Source organism: Apus apus, chromosome 7, assembly GCF_020740795.1.
Source record: "Apus apus isolate bApuApu2 chromosome 7, bApuApu2.pri.cur, whole genome shotgun sequence".
NCBI lineage: Eukaryota > Metazoa > Chordata > Aves > Apodiformes > Apodidae > Apus > Apus apus.
Window position 1 is genome coordinate 1,980,228 of NC_067288.1, and position 17,659 is coordinate 1,997,886.

The following is a 17,659-nucleotide window of genomic DNA, read 5'->3' on the forward strand; positions in this document are numbered from 1 at the left end:
ATGTTCACATTTCCACCTCCCAGTTGGGTCACCTGGAGCTGGAGGCCTTCAGTGGCTCTGACAAACACGCAGCCTCAGCTGCTCCACATCTCAAGGCCCATCACTCACGTCAGCCCGAAGCTCCGATGGCAGGAGTCCCATTTTCTGCCAAAGTGCTACATAAAAAGACAATATTAATAAATGTTTCCAGCTGGAACGATCCCTATAAAACACAGTTTGCCTGGGAAAGTTCACCCAAGCTATTAAACCCCAGCGTGGGTGAATTCATCTTTATGACTCCTTTGGTGGAGGCCTGGGCCAACAGCAGCATTTAAGCCAAAATTGTGCAATAAAAGGTGTGTGCAGAGCTTGGTAGCACGTGGGGGTGTGGGGAGCACCCTGGGATGGCTCTGGCACCCGGGACAGACCTGCTGGCAGCAGGGCAGGGCAGGGCAGGGCAGGGCAGGGCAGGGCAGGGCAGGGGAGGAGGAGAGAGACCCACCTTCCTGGCCCTTGAGACGCGCCCGGCACCTCCCGCGGCTGCCGGTGCCAGGGTGGGTTTCCTGGAGGTTTCCTACAGGATCCTGGCAGAGGGGGATGCTCAGAGCTTTGTGCAGGGAAACACGGAGCCAGCAAGGCAGGTGAGATGAGACATTCAGAGCTGGGCACGCTGAACTTGCTGCCTTTTAGGATCTCCCTGCTCAGAGGCAGCGGGGTTCGGATGGAGCCGATGGGGACTGGCAGCGACGCGTGAGCCTCCCCGCCCTGGCCCTCCGCTGGGCACTGGGCTGAAGAACATTAGCAAGGGCAGCTTAGAAGGGCATAAGGGGAAGAAAAATGATGCAGGAAAGGGCAAAAAGGCACTTCCAACATGAGCCAGCTCTCGTGGCTGTTTTATGTAACCCAGCACGTGTCTCTCCACGGTTATTTCGGGGCTTGCCACGGGGTATCTGATTGCCAGGCAGGGAGCATCTCTTAAATGATGTCAATCTTCACTGCACTGGCATTACAGCATCATAAAAAATTACAGAGCTGCTATTTTGGGTAGCAGCTCTCTCCGACTCAGTGAATAAATGCATCTCCATATGACTCACTCCAGGAGCTTATTAATAGCCACAAAAGCAGAATGCCAAAAACCCGAGAATATCACCCAGTTCCCACACGCAGCTTTCTAGCTGCTCCCAGCAATCGCACTTGAGAACTTTTTGTCTCAAAATGTAAACTATGTAGATGTACAGGGGGAACAAATTTTCTATTGAACTCATACCTTGAAGGCTGGGGAAGCCTGCAGGGCTGGAGGATGCTGGTTGCTCCAGCTCCGGGGCGCAGGGGCCCAGACTGCAGCTCAGCATCCTGCAAACAGTTCCTTCGGGGTTAATGAACCTGGAAATAAAAGCTCAAGTCTCCTGATTTAGACAGAAAGCACCAGGGCTGGCAGAGGGGTGGGGGAAGAGGAAAATCATTCTGAGAGGGAGGAGATCAAGCACTTCCTTCTCGTTCTGTGGATAAATCAAGGACAGTTGGCAACAGCCAAATAATGACACAGACCCAAGGCTGGACCTCACCTTCTGGGGTTGCTTCCTTCCATCAGCTCCTCAGTAATGGAGGTGGGAGTCATGGTGGGGTCCTCTGCACCATCCTGGCCCCACTGCTGCACAGAACTGCTGCCCTGAGCTAGTGTCAGCTCTGATAATGTGGGACAGCCTTGAAAAAAAAGGATGCTTTTCCCCTAAAATGCTCTGCTGGTGTTCACAACACAGCTGAGATGCTGCCATGGGGGTAGGGACAAGGAGGACATAAGGCTGATGTTATAGTTGGCATTTAGGAAGCAGGTTCTTAGTCCCACATGATGATGATGATGATGATGATGATGATGATGATGAAGCAGCAGAAGATACAGAAGAACAAGAGGAAAGGAGATGACTGCCAGCCTCAAGCTCAAAGTGAGCATTTACCTGTGTGCCATGGAGAAAGTTATGCAGCTAAATTGAAAAGAAAAAAAAAAAAGAAGTTGCTGCTGGTCACAATAACAGGATAAAGCAGCTCGAGGTGAAACCTGCCAGAGAGGACACTGCCACTGGGCTTTTATATGGACAGCTGCTGAAGCCACATAGGGCCTGACTTGTCCTGATCCTGGGACACAGCAACCCCTCAGCTCCCACAGAGGCTGACCAAGGGACTGAGCAGTTTGCAGCACTTGGAAATACCTTCTACCTGAAGAAGGCAACTTGCTTCTGCAGCCTGGCAAACGCTGCTTGGAAATCTGCCCTTGCTGGAGGTGCCCACATCCAGTCCTGCACAGGTAAGAGCAACAGGGTCACTCCTGGGTCTCTTTCGTGGCCTAGACCCACTGCATCATCCACCACACAAAAGCCAAAGGAAAATGGGGAGCAAGGAAGGACACCTGAAGTTGCTGCTTTTTTCCAGACATGTTCTAGGTACAGCACAGCACTGATAGGCAACAAAATCTTCTTACAGGAACTCTCCAACCCCACTCAGAGTGAACACTAGAAGAAAGCTCTTTAGTCAAGAAATTCCCTAATATTTCAAAGATTTTCAGAAGCCACAGGTGATTTTTGAGAGACTTGAAACCCTTTAAATGATCTGATTTTCAGGAGGTCCAGTGAAAAATGGCCAAGGTTACAGGGCTTTGGGCTGAGTGCTCCCCTCAAAAATTGGCCACTTCAGAAACAAAGCTCCTAATGCAACCTCATCCTCTGCTCCACAGACATCACACACATCAGAGCCACAAAATTGATCCAATGCAGAGCCCTTGACAACACCCCTCCATGGGCTGCAGTGCAAACCTGGTATCAAAGCAGGAAGAAGTATTGACACAAGTAAATATCTCCTTTGAAATAATAAATACAAAAGATGTAATTTTTTTTTTCCTTGAGGTTTTTTGTTTGTTTGTTTGTTTTTTGACTCTCGAGAGCATTTGTTAACAAGCCTACATCTGCTTCTGAGATGGTAACATCCTCTCTGTATAATATGGAAAAATAAACTCTACAGGACAGGCAACAGATACCCCTGTTGGCACAGAGCTGGTTCAAGAGATTAGATCCACAGACTCATCAACATGGAGGGGTGGTTTTGCCTTCCTTGTTGCCAGACATCATTGCTTTGTAGGAATGGTAAAAGACAAGAATACATAAAAACAGTAAAATGTTTATTTTCTTAGAAAAAAAGAGATTCAAAATGATTGTGATCACACTCCCATTCGTGCTCAGCAAAGCCAATACTGCAAGCTTAGTCCTTGATTAAGATACCTGTTAAATGAAACTCTTTTTCCTCTTAAAATACAAATTCCTGCTCCTGCATCACTTCCAGTATTTCAGTGATAACATGCTTTTAATGGATAATAGTTTCCCAGCTTCTTCTCAGCAGAGAAACAAGGCCTGCCATGGCAAAAACATCCCATCTCCAAAGCTTGGAATCATCAGCATGAATAAGCCCTCCGGCCCGAACGCGGACTGACAGACAGCTTAGGGGTGTTTCTTAGATGCTTGAATGGTCACTTATGGAAGCTTTGTATAACACTACCTCATCTGATAGAAAACAGGCCAGAAGCCTCAATCAACAATGTCTTTTGGATTAAACTTTAAGGATCTGCTGCGTTATCTGGACACAGAAAAAAGTGAGAGGTTGCAACAAGTTTTAACTAGCAGCAACAAAAACAGTTCCTTACGAGTTCTTAGCAATATTCCTCATCGGTTCATTAAGAAACACTGAATGGAGCATATAATGTGGAAATGATCTTCTGTGATGGAGTGCTGTTCGCTCTAGAAGGCTTCCAAAAGGTCTGGACTGGGTTGGAATCTATTTACACAGTAGTACTCCTGGGGCGAGCGGCAGAACCGGCACTATGTGACATCCTCCTCTTCTGAACAGTAATCGCGGCCCTGCACGGAGAGAAGCCAGACAGCTTGTAAACCCCCACTTGAAGATGGGAAGGCCACCAGTCAGGTACCTACTAATGACACGTTTCCCTTCTCTGAACTTAGGAGACTGAAGTTCAGAGCTGGGTAGCAGCCTGAAAAACAGGGAACAGAGACTGCACAACTCTGCCCGTCGTTTCTGGAGGGTCTGCATGAAACCAGGGTAGGAGACCCTGCCCTTTCTGTTGCATGAAACCAGGGTAGGAGACCCTGCCCTTTCTGTTGCATGAAACCAGGGTAGGAGACCCTGCCCTTTCTGTTGCATGAAACCAGAGTAGGAGACCCTGCCCTTTCTGTTGCATGAAACCAGGATAGGAGACCCTTGCCCTTTCTGTCACTCTTGAGGTCATAATTTTCATCCCCTACACTGAACTGGCAGGAGGTCCAATAAACCGATTTACAAAACTATTTTATGTGAAGATCCTCCTGGATGGACACAACCCTAGAGATCCATTGTGAAGACACCATCTCCGAGGCAAAAGCAACAAAGTACCCAATGCTATGAGCAAGGCAAGGCAGGTGCTGTGACCAGGAATACCTCACCTGACAACCTCAGCAAGAGTTTAACTTAGGAGTAAAAAACACCACAGGTATTGAAATTACACTTGCACAATGGGGGAAAACAGACTAAGCTTCACAAAACAAGGACCAGCTGTGTTACATCTTCTGTCCCATCCTAAACACAAGACTTAGAGCAGCAGCTGTCTACTTATTGACCTCAGGAAGGTCTGGAGAAGGTAAGTCCTGTCCCTCACTAGCTGCTTCCTGCAAAAAGAACCTGACAGGACCCAACGTCCCTGTTTCTCTACACAGGAACAGCCAGAGCTGAGCTTTTCAGCACAGAAGCCACCAAAGATGTCCTGCATAAAAGAAGTGCCTCGAATGCAGGAGAAGAGAAAGAGGACAATGATGAAAAAGGAGGAAAGGAAAATCACAAGAGTCTCAGACCTGCAATCAAGTGTAAAAGCTCAGCAACCTCCTGAAAACAGAGGAGACCAGTACTGCAGTGATTAAATGAGTGAAACTCAACTCACCCAAGGGGCACCCATCACCCCCAAATCAAAACGTGTCCCTTTCTTCATGCTGTCTAACCTAAATCTGCCCTCTTCCAGTTTAAAAGGAGGAGTGCTGAACTACTCTGCAGCAAAGCCCAAATCCAGAGGTTCTCTCCATGCCAGGGACCACTATGCACTTGGACAAAACCATGAGACTAAGCTGGTGGTGATGGAGGCTTTGTCCATCGTGCTTCAGAGCTGTGAAAGCCACCAGCAGCAGCTGATGGCTGAAGCTCGGGGCATTACCAGGCATTTAATTTACCTGCTTCCTTGGCCTCCTGCTCAAGAGGGAGCCCACAGCCCACCATTCTGCACCAGTGGCCACCAGAACAGACCCAAAACACAGAAGAAAGCCATCTGGCACTTTTTCCCTTCTATTCCTCCTGCTGTTGTTCTGCTTCTGAGTTTGCTCTCTGGCAACCAAGTGCTCCTTGAAAGGATGCCAAGAAGCCACTTAAAAAGCAACGTGCCAAAGAAGTCCTTGCCATGACCTGGAAATGGCAGGTCTCACCCACCTCTACACTGCAAAGACCCACAGCAACACGTGCCCAGCATGAAAACAAAGTGTGTGGGGCTCAGCCCAGCAAGGTCTGAAGTGTCCTGGCCCAAGCCCATGAGGCTAAGCACATACTAATCCTTAAGCACAAGGGAAATGGTGTTTAAGCCCTGGTGCAGCTCATGAGCAGAAAGTTAAGCAGGTGCTTTTAGCATCTTGTTGAAAGAGAGCTCATGGTAAGTGAGCAAATGCACAGCAAGGGTATTTATCCTGCTAACAAGAGGAGAAGGGGGGAGGAACCATGCAACCAGGAAACAGAAAAAGTTACTATAATTTGGGGGTATTTTTAGACGAAAGCTTTTGTCTAAATCTGATTCCCTAATTGAATTTTTATCAGTAATAGGAAGGTCAGTGTTCCTCAGAAAGATCAGAGAAAGCACAAAGCTGCCTTCTCTGCTGCACTGGAAATCCAGCACACAGGGGTTTCTCTCTGGTGCTCCTCGAGCAGAAAGGCAGGAGAGGTCTCCATCTCCCTGCCAACAGAGAACGAAGGCTGCTTTGGTCCTGCTAAGCACCATGGCCCCAGTCCAGTAAAATACTTGAAAATGTCAATTTTTGGCTGTCTGGTTGTTTCAGAGAATGGTTGAGAGATGCTGGAGGAGATGACACCTTGAATGGTTTGCACCTGCAGTCAGTGAGAGGCCTTGCTGGGCTTGAGATGGTTTTATCCTGCTGGGGCTGGGCCAAACCTCACTCAGATTGGTGAGCAAACACCTTGCACAGCCACTAAGGCCTTCTGAAGAAACCACACTGAAATACTGACCATCTGAAGCTGCAGAAAGAAGATGAGCTCCAGAGGAGCTCTGGTAGTGTCTGAGTGTGCACTGAAGTGATGGTGGGGCTTTTTTGGGAGCAGATGGATCAGGAAAGCAGAGAAGGTGACAACCCACCCCCGCCAGAGAGAGCAGCACTGTGGCTGGGAAATGAGGCTGGAGGATGGCTGGCCAAGCCCTTCCCCCTGCTGCCCAGAGGAGCAGGGTCCTGTGTCCAGAAGAGTCACAGGCACAGAGTATGTGGCTAATCCTGGAACATCTTTAACAGCCCCTAACATCACAGGCTATTAAATAAACGTCAATGATTGAGAGTGCAAATTAACTACACGGAGGAAGATGAGAATGGGCACACACCCACCCAAGTCCAGGTAATTCCCAAGAAATCCCATCTTCCTCCTTGCAGTTTCAAAGTCCAACTTTCAACATTTTTGTGTATGTCCACAGAAATGCCTTAACACAAGCGTGTGAATTTAAGGGTAATTAAAAAAAAAAAAAAAAGCTTCATGCTCCCTCCTTTCTGCTGCTTGTACCCAAACCAGAAGGGCTCATTCCCCTGCTCTCTCCCTGCATCCATCATGGCATCACAGACTGCTCTGGGGTGGAAGGGACCTTAAAGATCATCTAGTTCCATCCCCTCTGCCACAGGCAGGGACACCTCCCATGAGAGAAGCGATGCTGTGACCCCCATCCAGGGCACACACCACGGCTGGCTAGATCCGTTTAGAGAAAAAAAACACCAAAAAAAGAAGAAAGAAATCACAGGCAAAGCCCTTTTAGCCATCGCTGAGGGTGACAGGCCAGCACACAAAGCCCCAGGCTGCCCCAACTGAATGGCCTTTTGTTTGGCTGCGGGCCTGGCCGCTCTGGGGATGCTCCTTCCCCGGCTCCAGGCTTGGCAGCAGCGTCCTGACCAGGAGAGGAGGAAGAGGAGGAGGAAGAGGAGGAGGCTGGCAGGGCTGCACCAAGCAGACCTTTTTTCTGTGCTGGCTGCACGAGCCTGCAGGACACAGTGGGCCCTTTCAGAGGAGGGGGCTGGCGCTGGGACGCTGGCCCGGCTGGGCGGCGGGAACCCCTCTTCCCCAGTCTGGTTTTGCTGGGAAGAGAACGCTGGAGGGCGGCACGAAATAATTGTACACTGTGCTAATTCTTGCCTGTTTCTTACTTTGTTCGTGAAAAATCAGTAGAGTCATTAACAGCACTGCGCTTTGGTAACGAGTTTCAGCCCAATAATCCCGCCCCTGCCTCTAACTTCACTCTTTAAACAAGACACAAGAGGCTGCGCCGTGTCCTCCCCACCTGGCTTTCCCTTTCTTTTCCTCACCGTGCATGTCCCACCAAAGCTGTGCTCACCCTTGGCCACTGCACCAGCATCCCATCAGCTGAAAACCACCCCAAAGCTGCCCTGAGGTCTCTTCAACCTTTTCATCACCTGGTTCCTACCTGTCTGGATGCACGTTGCTATGCCATGGCAACACCACCACGAGAAGCACTCCTTGGTCTGTTATATGTATGTGACAGCTACACGTGAGGTGTAGCTACTGGATCCTGTGCTGGCCACTGCTTAACTCTACCCAGCAGGTCCAGCCTCCCACAACTTCGTATCTTCGGCTTCTCACCAGGTTTTGGGGTTTTTTTTAGCTCAAATTCTGGTGCCTCTGAAATGACTGGGCTGGCACCAGCAGAACTGACATCTAACCCTACGAGTGAGGCTGACTTTTACACCTTCAGGCAGTCCTACCTCAGCATCCAGGGCCAAGTCCTTCCAGTACTTCTCCCTTCCAACAAACCCTAGGAGCTGGATTACCATAAGCACACGCTGCTCTCCACATGCAAGTTCAGCTCTAGCTCTCTGAGCAGAGCAGACACTCAAGCACAGATGGCAACAGATGTCTCCCTCTGAATGCCTCACACTGTTTTGACACTGAGTTTTGGTAGGCAGAAGCTCCATCCCTTGGGTTGACATTCTGGTTTTTACCTTTGGGTGGCATTTGCAGAAGGCAGTTCAGCTTCATATGGGCAGCCAGGAGTGTGTGCTGGGTCCTGACAGGGGCAAGACTTTGCAACACAAATTCTCCAGACCATTTCACTGAGGTGTTTTGACCTTAAGGGTTCGTAAATCTTTGGTATTTTCAGTTGCTAAAACATCAGCCTGTGCTCTTTCCATTCCACACTTTGATTACAGAAATTTTATTTCAGCTGACCTCCCTCCCTGTCCAAACCACCCATTTAATTTCCCCCTCTAATTCTTACTCATTTGTACTAGGAGAACTGACACCCCTCAGGATTTCAATGAAGTTGAGGGATGCTTTGCTTCTGATTTAGAGCTTCTGTAGACACTGCCCATGAACAGCCTGTCTCCATTACAAATCCAACACTACTCATGGCCATGATTACCACATGAACATTACAACATGTTTTGGGACCATCAACCACAGGCAACGCCCCTTCACTTCTGCAGACTATTTCATAGAATGGTTTGGGTTGGAAATGACCTTAAAACCCATCTAAACCCAAACCCTCCTGCCATGGGCAGGGACACCTCCCACTAGACCAGGTTGCTCCAAGCCCCATCCTACCCAGCTCTGAACACTGCCAGTGATGGGGCAGCCACAGCTTCCCTGGGCAACCTGGGCCAGGGTCTCACCATCTCCATAGGAAAGAATTTCTTCCTAACGTCTACCCTAAATCTCCCCTTTTTCAGCTTAAAGCCATTCCCCCTCATCCTATCACTCCATGCTCTTGCAAAAAGTCCCTCCCCAGCTTTTCTGTAGCCCCTTCAGGCACTGGAAGGTGCTCTGAGCTATCCACAGAGAGGTCTCCCCTCTCCCTCTTCTCCAGGTTCCACCCCTCCTTCTCCCCTCAACCCCAACTCTCTCAGCCTCTCTCCAGAGCAGAACTGCTCCAGCCTTCTGAGCATGTTTGTGGTCTTCTCTGGACTCACTCCAACAGCTCCATGTCCTTCCTGTACTGGGGCTCCACAACTGGACACAACACTGCACAGGGGGTCTCACCAGAGTGGAGTAGAGGGGGAGAATCATCTCCCTCAACCTGCTGGTCACACTGCTTTTGAACTCAGCCATAACTGGTGAGCTGCTCAGTGACAGAATTCCTTTAATTGTTCGACTGCTGTCCTCCATTTCCCTGGAGAAAGGACTCAAAATGCTATTTAGGGATCAAACAAATCCCCTCATGTTTTCCAATCTTTTTGGCACTCGTGGCGGGTATCTATCAAAACAGTGTATTGTGGGCAAAGATAAATTAAAAACCCCAAAACTTCTCTCAGGAAGACTATTTCCTCAAGCACAGGAGGTCCCCAGAGAAAGCAAATCCCATGTTCAGCTGCACATTAACTCTTGCCAATCCCATCAACCTCTAGCAGCTTGAAATGCACAGGAGCTGCCTCTCTCTCTCTGACAGATAAAACTGTAATTTCCTCTATACAGGCAGTCTCCTGATCTAGAAGATAAATTAGCACAACAGCCCTGGAGAACAACTGCAAGCATTGGAGAGCATGGTCCAAACAGAGAGGAGACACAGTCAGCTGCATCCCAACGTGGCAGCTGGTGAATGAAAGGCACCACTGCCCTGGAACAAATCTCCAAAGCAAGAAACAAGCTCTGCTCAGAATTAGATACAGCCACCAGATAGCCTGCTACGTTGATAGGATAGATCTTTGGAAAATCCATTTCACTGGAGATTCTGTGTCTGACATTATGGAAGGTGATGATGCCCAGGAAAAGCACCCAAAGATTTACAGGGTGGATGAATTGATTGGAAGGAGAGATCACCATGTTACGGGTATGTGGAAATTCTACTTTTAAATGCATATAGGTGAAGTGAAACACTGGTATAGAAATACTCAAGAATCTACAAACTCCTTCTTACTTCTGCTCTTCCCTTTTATCTACCTTTTCGCTTTCATGAAATAATTTTTAGAGTAGTGTAACAAATTTGTTGCTCGGGTCAAACAAGAGATCCACCCACTGCAGGACTGCAGCTCCTAAGAGCAGCAGTGCCACCACCAGTGGCAGAAATTCAGAGTCATCCAAGTCCTGCTCTGCAACCCAACACTACAATTTGGGAGTGCAAAGGACTTGATTCTAATCAAGGAAGCAAATATTTAATTTCAAGTACTAAATAAGATACACCACTCCAAAATGTGAAGTGTGAAGAGTATGTTGGTGAGTGAACATCAGCTTAAAGTATAAGCAAAAGCTCAGATCTAAGCTTGATCCAAAGAGCCCATTTAATTCCTCAAGTCTCAGTTTCCTATCTATGTTGCAGTAAAAATTCAGCATTATCTCACAAAGAAGCTGGGATTCTCATCTAAAAAACCTCTGAAACACACGAAAGCTGCTATCGAGACAATGAGGTATGTAAAGGACTATTCACTCTCTACTTCAAATCATCTTCAGCATCATTATTTTACTCAGTGTAGGTCGTGAGGCAGGGTTACCTGTACATACAGCCACACTACTCATAACCTTAGGATCTGTGAGCTATTTTAAAGAGATTCAGGAAGAAATAAGCAGGGTATCCCAGCTGCTTCTGGCATTACGGTTTTAGTTGTCTCCTACAGAGATTAAAAGAAAAATCAAGTCACTAAGGGCATCAAACCTCACTTTGCTCTTCTCCTTTATCCAGTGGTCCATACATGGTCTCTATGATTGAGCTGAGTTAATTTGCTGTTCATCCCAGCCTGCTGATGTTTTCACAAGGCAAAGGTTTCTTTCCACTACCTCCTGCAACCTCTCTACCTTTTTGGTCTTCTCTGCACTTGAGCTATTGAACCAACGAGCAGTAAGTGGAAATCTCAGACTACAGTTCCTCCAAGTATCAGAGAACATGGAGCACTCCAACACAGTGTCTGGTTGTCCTCCCCATGGAGCTGGGAAACCTCCATGTCCCACACCCGAGTGAGAACATGCATTTGCTTTATTGTGTCTTACCTTTTCAATTTTTTCATCCAGCATTCTGAAGAATTCTTGTTGGCTTTCAGAGATGTGCATGCTGAAAGGCAAAGGGAGATCATCAGTACCAACAGGATGCCCTCCATTTTAAAATACTGACACTAAGGTGCAGGGCTGATGAGGGGTTCAGCTGTAAGCCTGCACCACTGTGAGACACCAATCACTTCACACTTTTGTCTAAAATAACAGGTTTTTAACCTGTTTGCTTGATTGTTTTTTTGGTTTGTTTTTGTTGTGGTGGTGGGGTTTTTTTTTGCCCCCACAAAAATGATTGCATTTAGTTCTGTGTGCTACACCTGGGATGGTACCTAGGACCTGCATGTATCCTGAGGAGACTATTCCCTGTTCCAGGCAGGTTGCAGAAACTTAACAGCCCTGGGCCAGCGAAAGAGCCCTCTGCACTGAGACAGGTCATCCAAGACTGCCAACCTCACCACCACAAAATGAGTTGTCTGCAAGGTGAGGCTAAAGCCTTGCACAGGAAGATCTGCCTGCCCTGCCACAGCTGGGCTCTGTGCTCAGCACCCCAGGATGTTGACCTGACCAGGCTGGTCCTTCCCCTCCCAGCTGGGTGGGCCATACTGCTCCCTGAGCAGACAATGCAGATATTTCCCTTCACTCCCTGGAAGTGTTCCAGGCCAGGTTGGATGGGGCTCTGAGCAACCCAGTCTAGTGGGAGGTGTCCCTGCTCGTGCAGGGGGTTGGAAATAAATTATCTTTAAGGCCCCTTCCAACCCAGACCAGTCTGGGATTCTGTGAACTAGCTCTGCAGCACGGGAGGCTCAGGGTTAATGATATGATCGTGCATTAGTGAAGAGGGCTGGAAATCACTCTTGGTTGTCTGTAAAATGCTGATGGTGGCACAAGACACCAGGCCCTTCCCCAAGGGGGATCTGCAAGCTAAAAATACAGGGAGGTCGGATGCAAAGGAAAAGATGAGGAGGCAGAGAAGGATGTGTGGCAGACAGCAGGAGGGGTGTGTCTGCCGTATTCATGGTAGAGGGTGGTGACCGCGTCCTTCCTGAAGTGATGATAACCCTCTGGGAAGGTGGAGCTGGAGCATGCTCTGGAAGCACAGCAGGGAGGAGTGCCTGGGCCCACGGGGGCTGCAGAAAAGGGCCAGGGACCCAGTGTGGGACAAAAAAAGGTGCAAAAAAGGAAGGGTGGGAGACTAGTGCCAGTGCTAACAGCGATGCCAAATGGTTAGAAGGATACACAGGTCTCAGATTTTCTCTGACACTAAGGGCTGGTTTGGCTTGCTGAATTCCCACCCCAGACTCCTCTTCCTCAGCACGATCCTTTCAGCTGCCATCAGCTAAAGCTTTTCCCAAGTGCCCAACAATGAGCTGCCCTTTCCTACAAAGCTGGGCATTCACACTCCACTCGCTACCGGGATGGACGTGTACAATGACCTGCTTATGCTGTCCATAAATGAGGGCTCAGTTCAGAAGAGAAGGCTTCAGGAGCTGCATTAAAACCTGCAGCTGGTAATTCGGGAGAGGGAACAATTTACCTTTCAGTGGCTGTGGGAGCTGCTGTCCCCAGCAGTCTGCCTGTCCCTCAGGCTGCCCCCTCCACCTGAGACGGGGAAACAAATTGCTGCTTAGGGGCAGCCAAGCCTGTTACCTGCACACTCAGGTGTCTCAGAGAGGGGCTTTTAGGGCAGTCCAGCCCTTTCTGGGTAGGTGAGCACCAGGAACATATTCTTGCCTTGGCAACATCATAGATCCAGTTGCTAATAAAAGGAGTTCTCCTGGGTGGGCGGTTGGACTCACTGATCCTAGCGGCATTTTCTAACTGTAACAATTCTTTGATTCTGTGAAATGATATCATAGTGACTCACCCCAACCATAATTCATAAGGAAACTAAAGGAAGGGGAGGGGGGAAAAAGGAGTATTGTGTTGCCATATACATTTAAAATCCCAAAGGAGGTCCTGAAGTCCTTGCAGGCCATGATCTTCAGAGAAGTTTGGCTGGGCAGTAAAACTGCCCTGTGATTTAGAGACACAACACACCCAAGTGCTGACACAGAGTGTATTTTGAGGAGCCCTGAAAAACTGCAAAATCCTTGGCAGGGTGAGGAGCTGCCACAGTAAATGAGCAGAGCGTCAGAACATGAAGAGTCTGAAAACCACCAAATGTAAGCAGAGTTCTTGGGTATCCCTCCAGAAGAAAAAGCTCTCCCCAAACAGAAATGTGGATTTAATTTTCTTGGTAAGAAGCGCATCAGATGGCACGAGAATGCATCTTCAGGTGTTTCATGGCAGGCCAATGAAACACGTTTTGCCAAAGATGGGATCTTTATCTCCAGTATCAGTACAGGCTGGGTGATGAATGGATGGAGAGCAGCCCTGAAGAAGGACCTGGGGATGCCGGTGGGTGACAAACTGGAGGTGAGCCAGCAATGTGTGCTGGCAGCCCAGACAGCCAAGCATGTCCTGGGTGCATCACCAGCTCCATGACCAGCAGGTTGAGGGAAGGGATCCTCCTCCTCTGCCTTGGATGCACCAGAAGAGATAACCCAGCAAAAGAAACATCCCTTTTGTACCCCGGGCTGATTAGCCTCCTGTTAGAACACCTTAAATACATCTCTGACCCTGCTGGGAAGGACCAAGCCACAGTATCAAAATACAGCTTTGCTGAAGGGTGATTTTACCTCCACCTCCTCAACTTCTTTGCAATTACATCTGAAGCACTCGATTTTTCCTTTTGAAAGGAGGCTCAATTATCCTGTCAGTTCATTAGGAAATTACTGAAGTTCACAGACTTGACACACACTTGGTATGCAGCAAGTTTAAGTTAATAAGTGCCCCGAAGGCACAGCATAAAGAACAGCTTTTCCACTATTGTTCAAAATCCAACAGCAGAGCCTTATCCCTCCTTCCTTACGAACCTGATATACAGCTCCACAGAATCTGTTGCTTTCAATCCAATTAGCAATTAAAAAGTAACAGTGATTTAGATAAGAAATTAGTTACTACTATCACTAACCAGCTCTGTCACAGGAATTAAATATTTCGTGGCATATGTAACACTGACTGCTCTCAGCCAGCACAGAACTGCCAGGGAAGGATGGAGAAACACCTTAATTTTAAATGGAAGAAGTTTACCATTCCTAATCCCAGGCAGTACAGCTGCTAACCTAAGCCAACAGCTAGCAAAAACCTCCCTGGGAACTTAACTGGTAGTATTTAGGAACACTAGGGCATATATAATTTTGTTTATGTGTAAGTTGTATGGAAAGCTGGGAAATAGCACAGCATGGAACTCCTATAAGGCACAGCAAGACGTGTCTCACACATTTCTAAGTCCTGCATCTCCACGTGCAAGGAGTGGATGCTGCAGGGAGCTGGCACAAAGCACTGCCTGGCTGGGTCACTGGTACTGGGACATGGGTGACCTTACCTGTTGCATTTAAATTGGGCATGGTTTCTGGGCTGCTGGAACCACCAACTGGTTTTCACTACACAATAACTGGGATTCTCACAGATACTGCTTCATCCTGTGATTATACAAATAAAACAAAACTGAACTTACTTTGCTCTGGGTTGATGTACTAATCCTGGGATCTCTTTATTTGATTTAAGTCTTACATTTGAACTGGCACTTTTTTCCTGAAACACACAAAAAAACACAACAGAGCTGTCATCAGTATCTATGAAGCACACAAAGCATGACAGACATTTGTCATCACAGTGTCACCCTGCACTGGGTTCAGGCTCTTCCACCTCTACATCCGAATGAGAAGACCTCATCAAAAACAAAGGAAAGGCAACACAGTTGAGACAATGACCCTGAGCAGGCAATTTTTAAATGTCACGGGTTTGGTGGCCTGGGGGATTGCCTCCAGGTCAGCAGGCAAAATCCATCTGGGATGCATAGGGATCAAACAGGGGGCTGGCTAATAACTCTGCCGTGGTCCATGGAGAACAGGGAGTGCAGCTGTGGCCGGGCTCCACGTAGGCACCTCTGCACAGAAACTGGTGCCTTCAGCAGAGCAAGGCAGGGCACTCACCAGGCAGAGCCCCTGAGCCACCCCAGACCTGTGGGTTTGCTCACAACAGGGGTGAGAAACATTAGCACCATGTAGCAAACCATCCATGGGAGAAAGCAGATGTTAAACGTGCCGGTGATAAGAGCAGCAAGAGCCGACTTGACCTGCTCAGACAATTGGACACAAGGGACCCAAGGAAGCAAACTGGAATATGTTTATAGACAAGAACACGACTGTGTCCCCCGTGAAGGACCAGAGCCATGGAAAACATCTTCACAAAGGGGTGGGGAGGGAAAAGAGTTTAGTGGAGAGCTAGAGTTTCAAGGTAGCACCTTGTCCTTGTGCCAAAAGCTTCTGTAACCCAAAGCTGAGCGCACACACATATCTATTGTCTGCCAAAACCTGGAGAAGGATACGGCCCCTTCCAGATGATCCCAGTGCTGTGTGTTAGGGAAAGCTGCTGGTGCAGATGGGAGAGAGCTGAGTCAAACCTCATAGCTCAACCCTGCACAAATCCGTCTGAATTCCTTTGGCACGTCACACCCGTAATTGTAAACCAAAGAATTAGTGCTTTTGTGGGTAATTTTGGTGGCTTTGTTTTGTCTTATTTAATCTGTGAATGTCTGAATCACACAAGATGATTTTTAAGAGGGCTACTGTACCACTGAATTTAAAAAAACACACAAGGCTGTCTAGCAGTTAATATTTTAATGAATAATTCTACAAGAGCTGTAAACATCAACTGCCTCAGCATCTCACATATGCATTTAACACTGTTTAATGCATATCTTCTAATCCTCCTAGACAGAAAACAGTGCCATGCATGAAAGTAACAGTAAGAGAGAAAAAAGCCTTTTTCCCAAGCCTTACCAAAGGTCTCTGTATGTTTGTTAAATCCCACCAGCCCCCTGCCTGCCCACGATGTCCAGTCGAAGCTGCAGAAGAGGAGGTTAAACCACCTGATTTCAAAGCATCTTCTAATTTTAAGTGTTAACTGGGGATGACTCTGCACGTGTGCATGGTGAGCACACACGTACACAGTCCTGCAGCTCATGTGAGCTGATGTATGACTCAGGCAGCTGTCAAGCAAAATAATGAGGCACTGGTCTCATGAAGAAGACACCAAAACCAGGAATCAGCTAAATCCCAACCTCATGGACCAGGGAAGCCATTATCCTCAATTCTGCTCCACCAGTTTGTGTACTCAATGCAGAGGCAGAAACTAGGAACAGCCTGCACTGCACATCTGGAATGACACATCTGGATGGCCCAGTGGGAGCCACGTTCTGCAGCCATAGCACCTCCTGCCCACCTACTGCAGCCCAGGGGGCATTTCTGGGCTCTCTTCTGTCTCTGCATGCCATCACCTGGAGGCACAGACCTTTTTCCCCACCTAAACATTGCTGCAAGTCCCCTGCCTCAATGAAATGCTCTGATTTCCAGCTCCTGTGCTGGGAGCTGTGCCACATCACAGGGTGCAAGCCCGGCCTTCCACACCTCCACTGGTAGTCTGGAGTCAGTGCAGCTCCATCAGTAGCTGGAGTCAGCACAATCCCAGCCTAAAGAAAGGTCTGTCACTTAGGAACAAATAGAAAGCCACAAGAAAAATATATGTTGCCTTCCTTCTGGGGGTCCCAAAGCAATATTCAGAATATTAACTGACTCACACAGGAAAACAGAAATAGAACTGCAGATTACTTGACTTCAAGATCCCAAATTTTACTCTTTCCCTCCTATTGCTTCTGATAATTAACACACCTCAATTATCTATTGCTTACAATTCTTCAGCTTAAGCAGAGTATGCCACCTTCTCCATCTGTTGCTCAGCAGGAACAAACAGAAAAAGAGAAGTTTAGGGAAAAATAAAACCCAACCAGGCCTCAAACTGGTTCAGTGCTTTGTTTATAGCTATTATTTATGGCAGTAACATTTCACTATATTGACCCAAATATTGGCTTTGACAAAAATAGATATAAAACCCCAATTATTCCAAATACAAACAAATTGAGTATTTTCTTCCCGTCACCTTGAAAACACAGTGATTCATCAGAAGTTAATGGTTTTGATTCTAATATGAAGCTTACAAAAAAAAAAAAGAAAGCCTAAAATGCTTTAATGAAGTCAGATGGCTGTCCCAGGCTGACTGACTTTGGTTGAAGGGTTATTTCATAGAATCATAGAATCATTAAGGTTGGAAGGGACCATATAAATCATTAAGTTCCAACCCCCCTGCCATGAGCAGGGAACCACTAGATCAGGTTGCACAAAACCTCATCCAACCTGGCCTTAAAAACCTCCAGGGATGGGGCATCAACAACCTCCCTGGGCAACCCATCCCAGCTCCTCACCACCCTTAGAGTGAAAAATTTCTTCCTAATATCTAACCTGAATCC

The 17,659-nt window shown here is 47.7% G+C and overlaps 1 protein-coding gene across 4 annotated transcripts in view; it reads right to left on the bottom strand.

The window, feature by feature from the left end:
* Positions 1-3,127: 3,127 nt before the first annotated feature.
* The window catches only part of C7H1orf21 (chromosome 7 C1orf21 homolog), a 106,143-nt gene continuing 91,611 nt past the window's right edge, over positions 3,128-17,659 (bottom strand). For all 4 annotated transcript variants that reach the window (XM_051624406.1, XM_051624407.1, XM_051624408.1 and 1 more), the window contains exons 4-6: positions 14,810-14,886; positions 11,251-11,311; positions 3,128-3,881 (exon numbers count right to left, since the gene is read on the bottom strand). In XM_051624406.1, the coding sequence (XP_051480366.1) occupies positions 3,843-3,881; positions 11,251-11,311; positions 14,810-14,886 (177 nt within the window). In that variant the 3' untranslated portion in view covers positions 3,128-3,842. The remainder of the gene's footprint in view (positions 3,882-11,250; positions 11,312-14,809; positions 14,887-17,659) is intronic.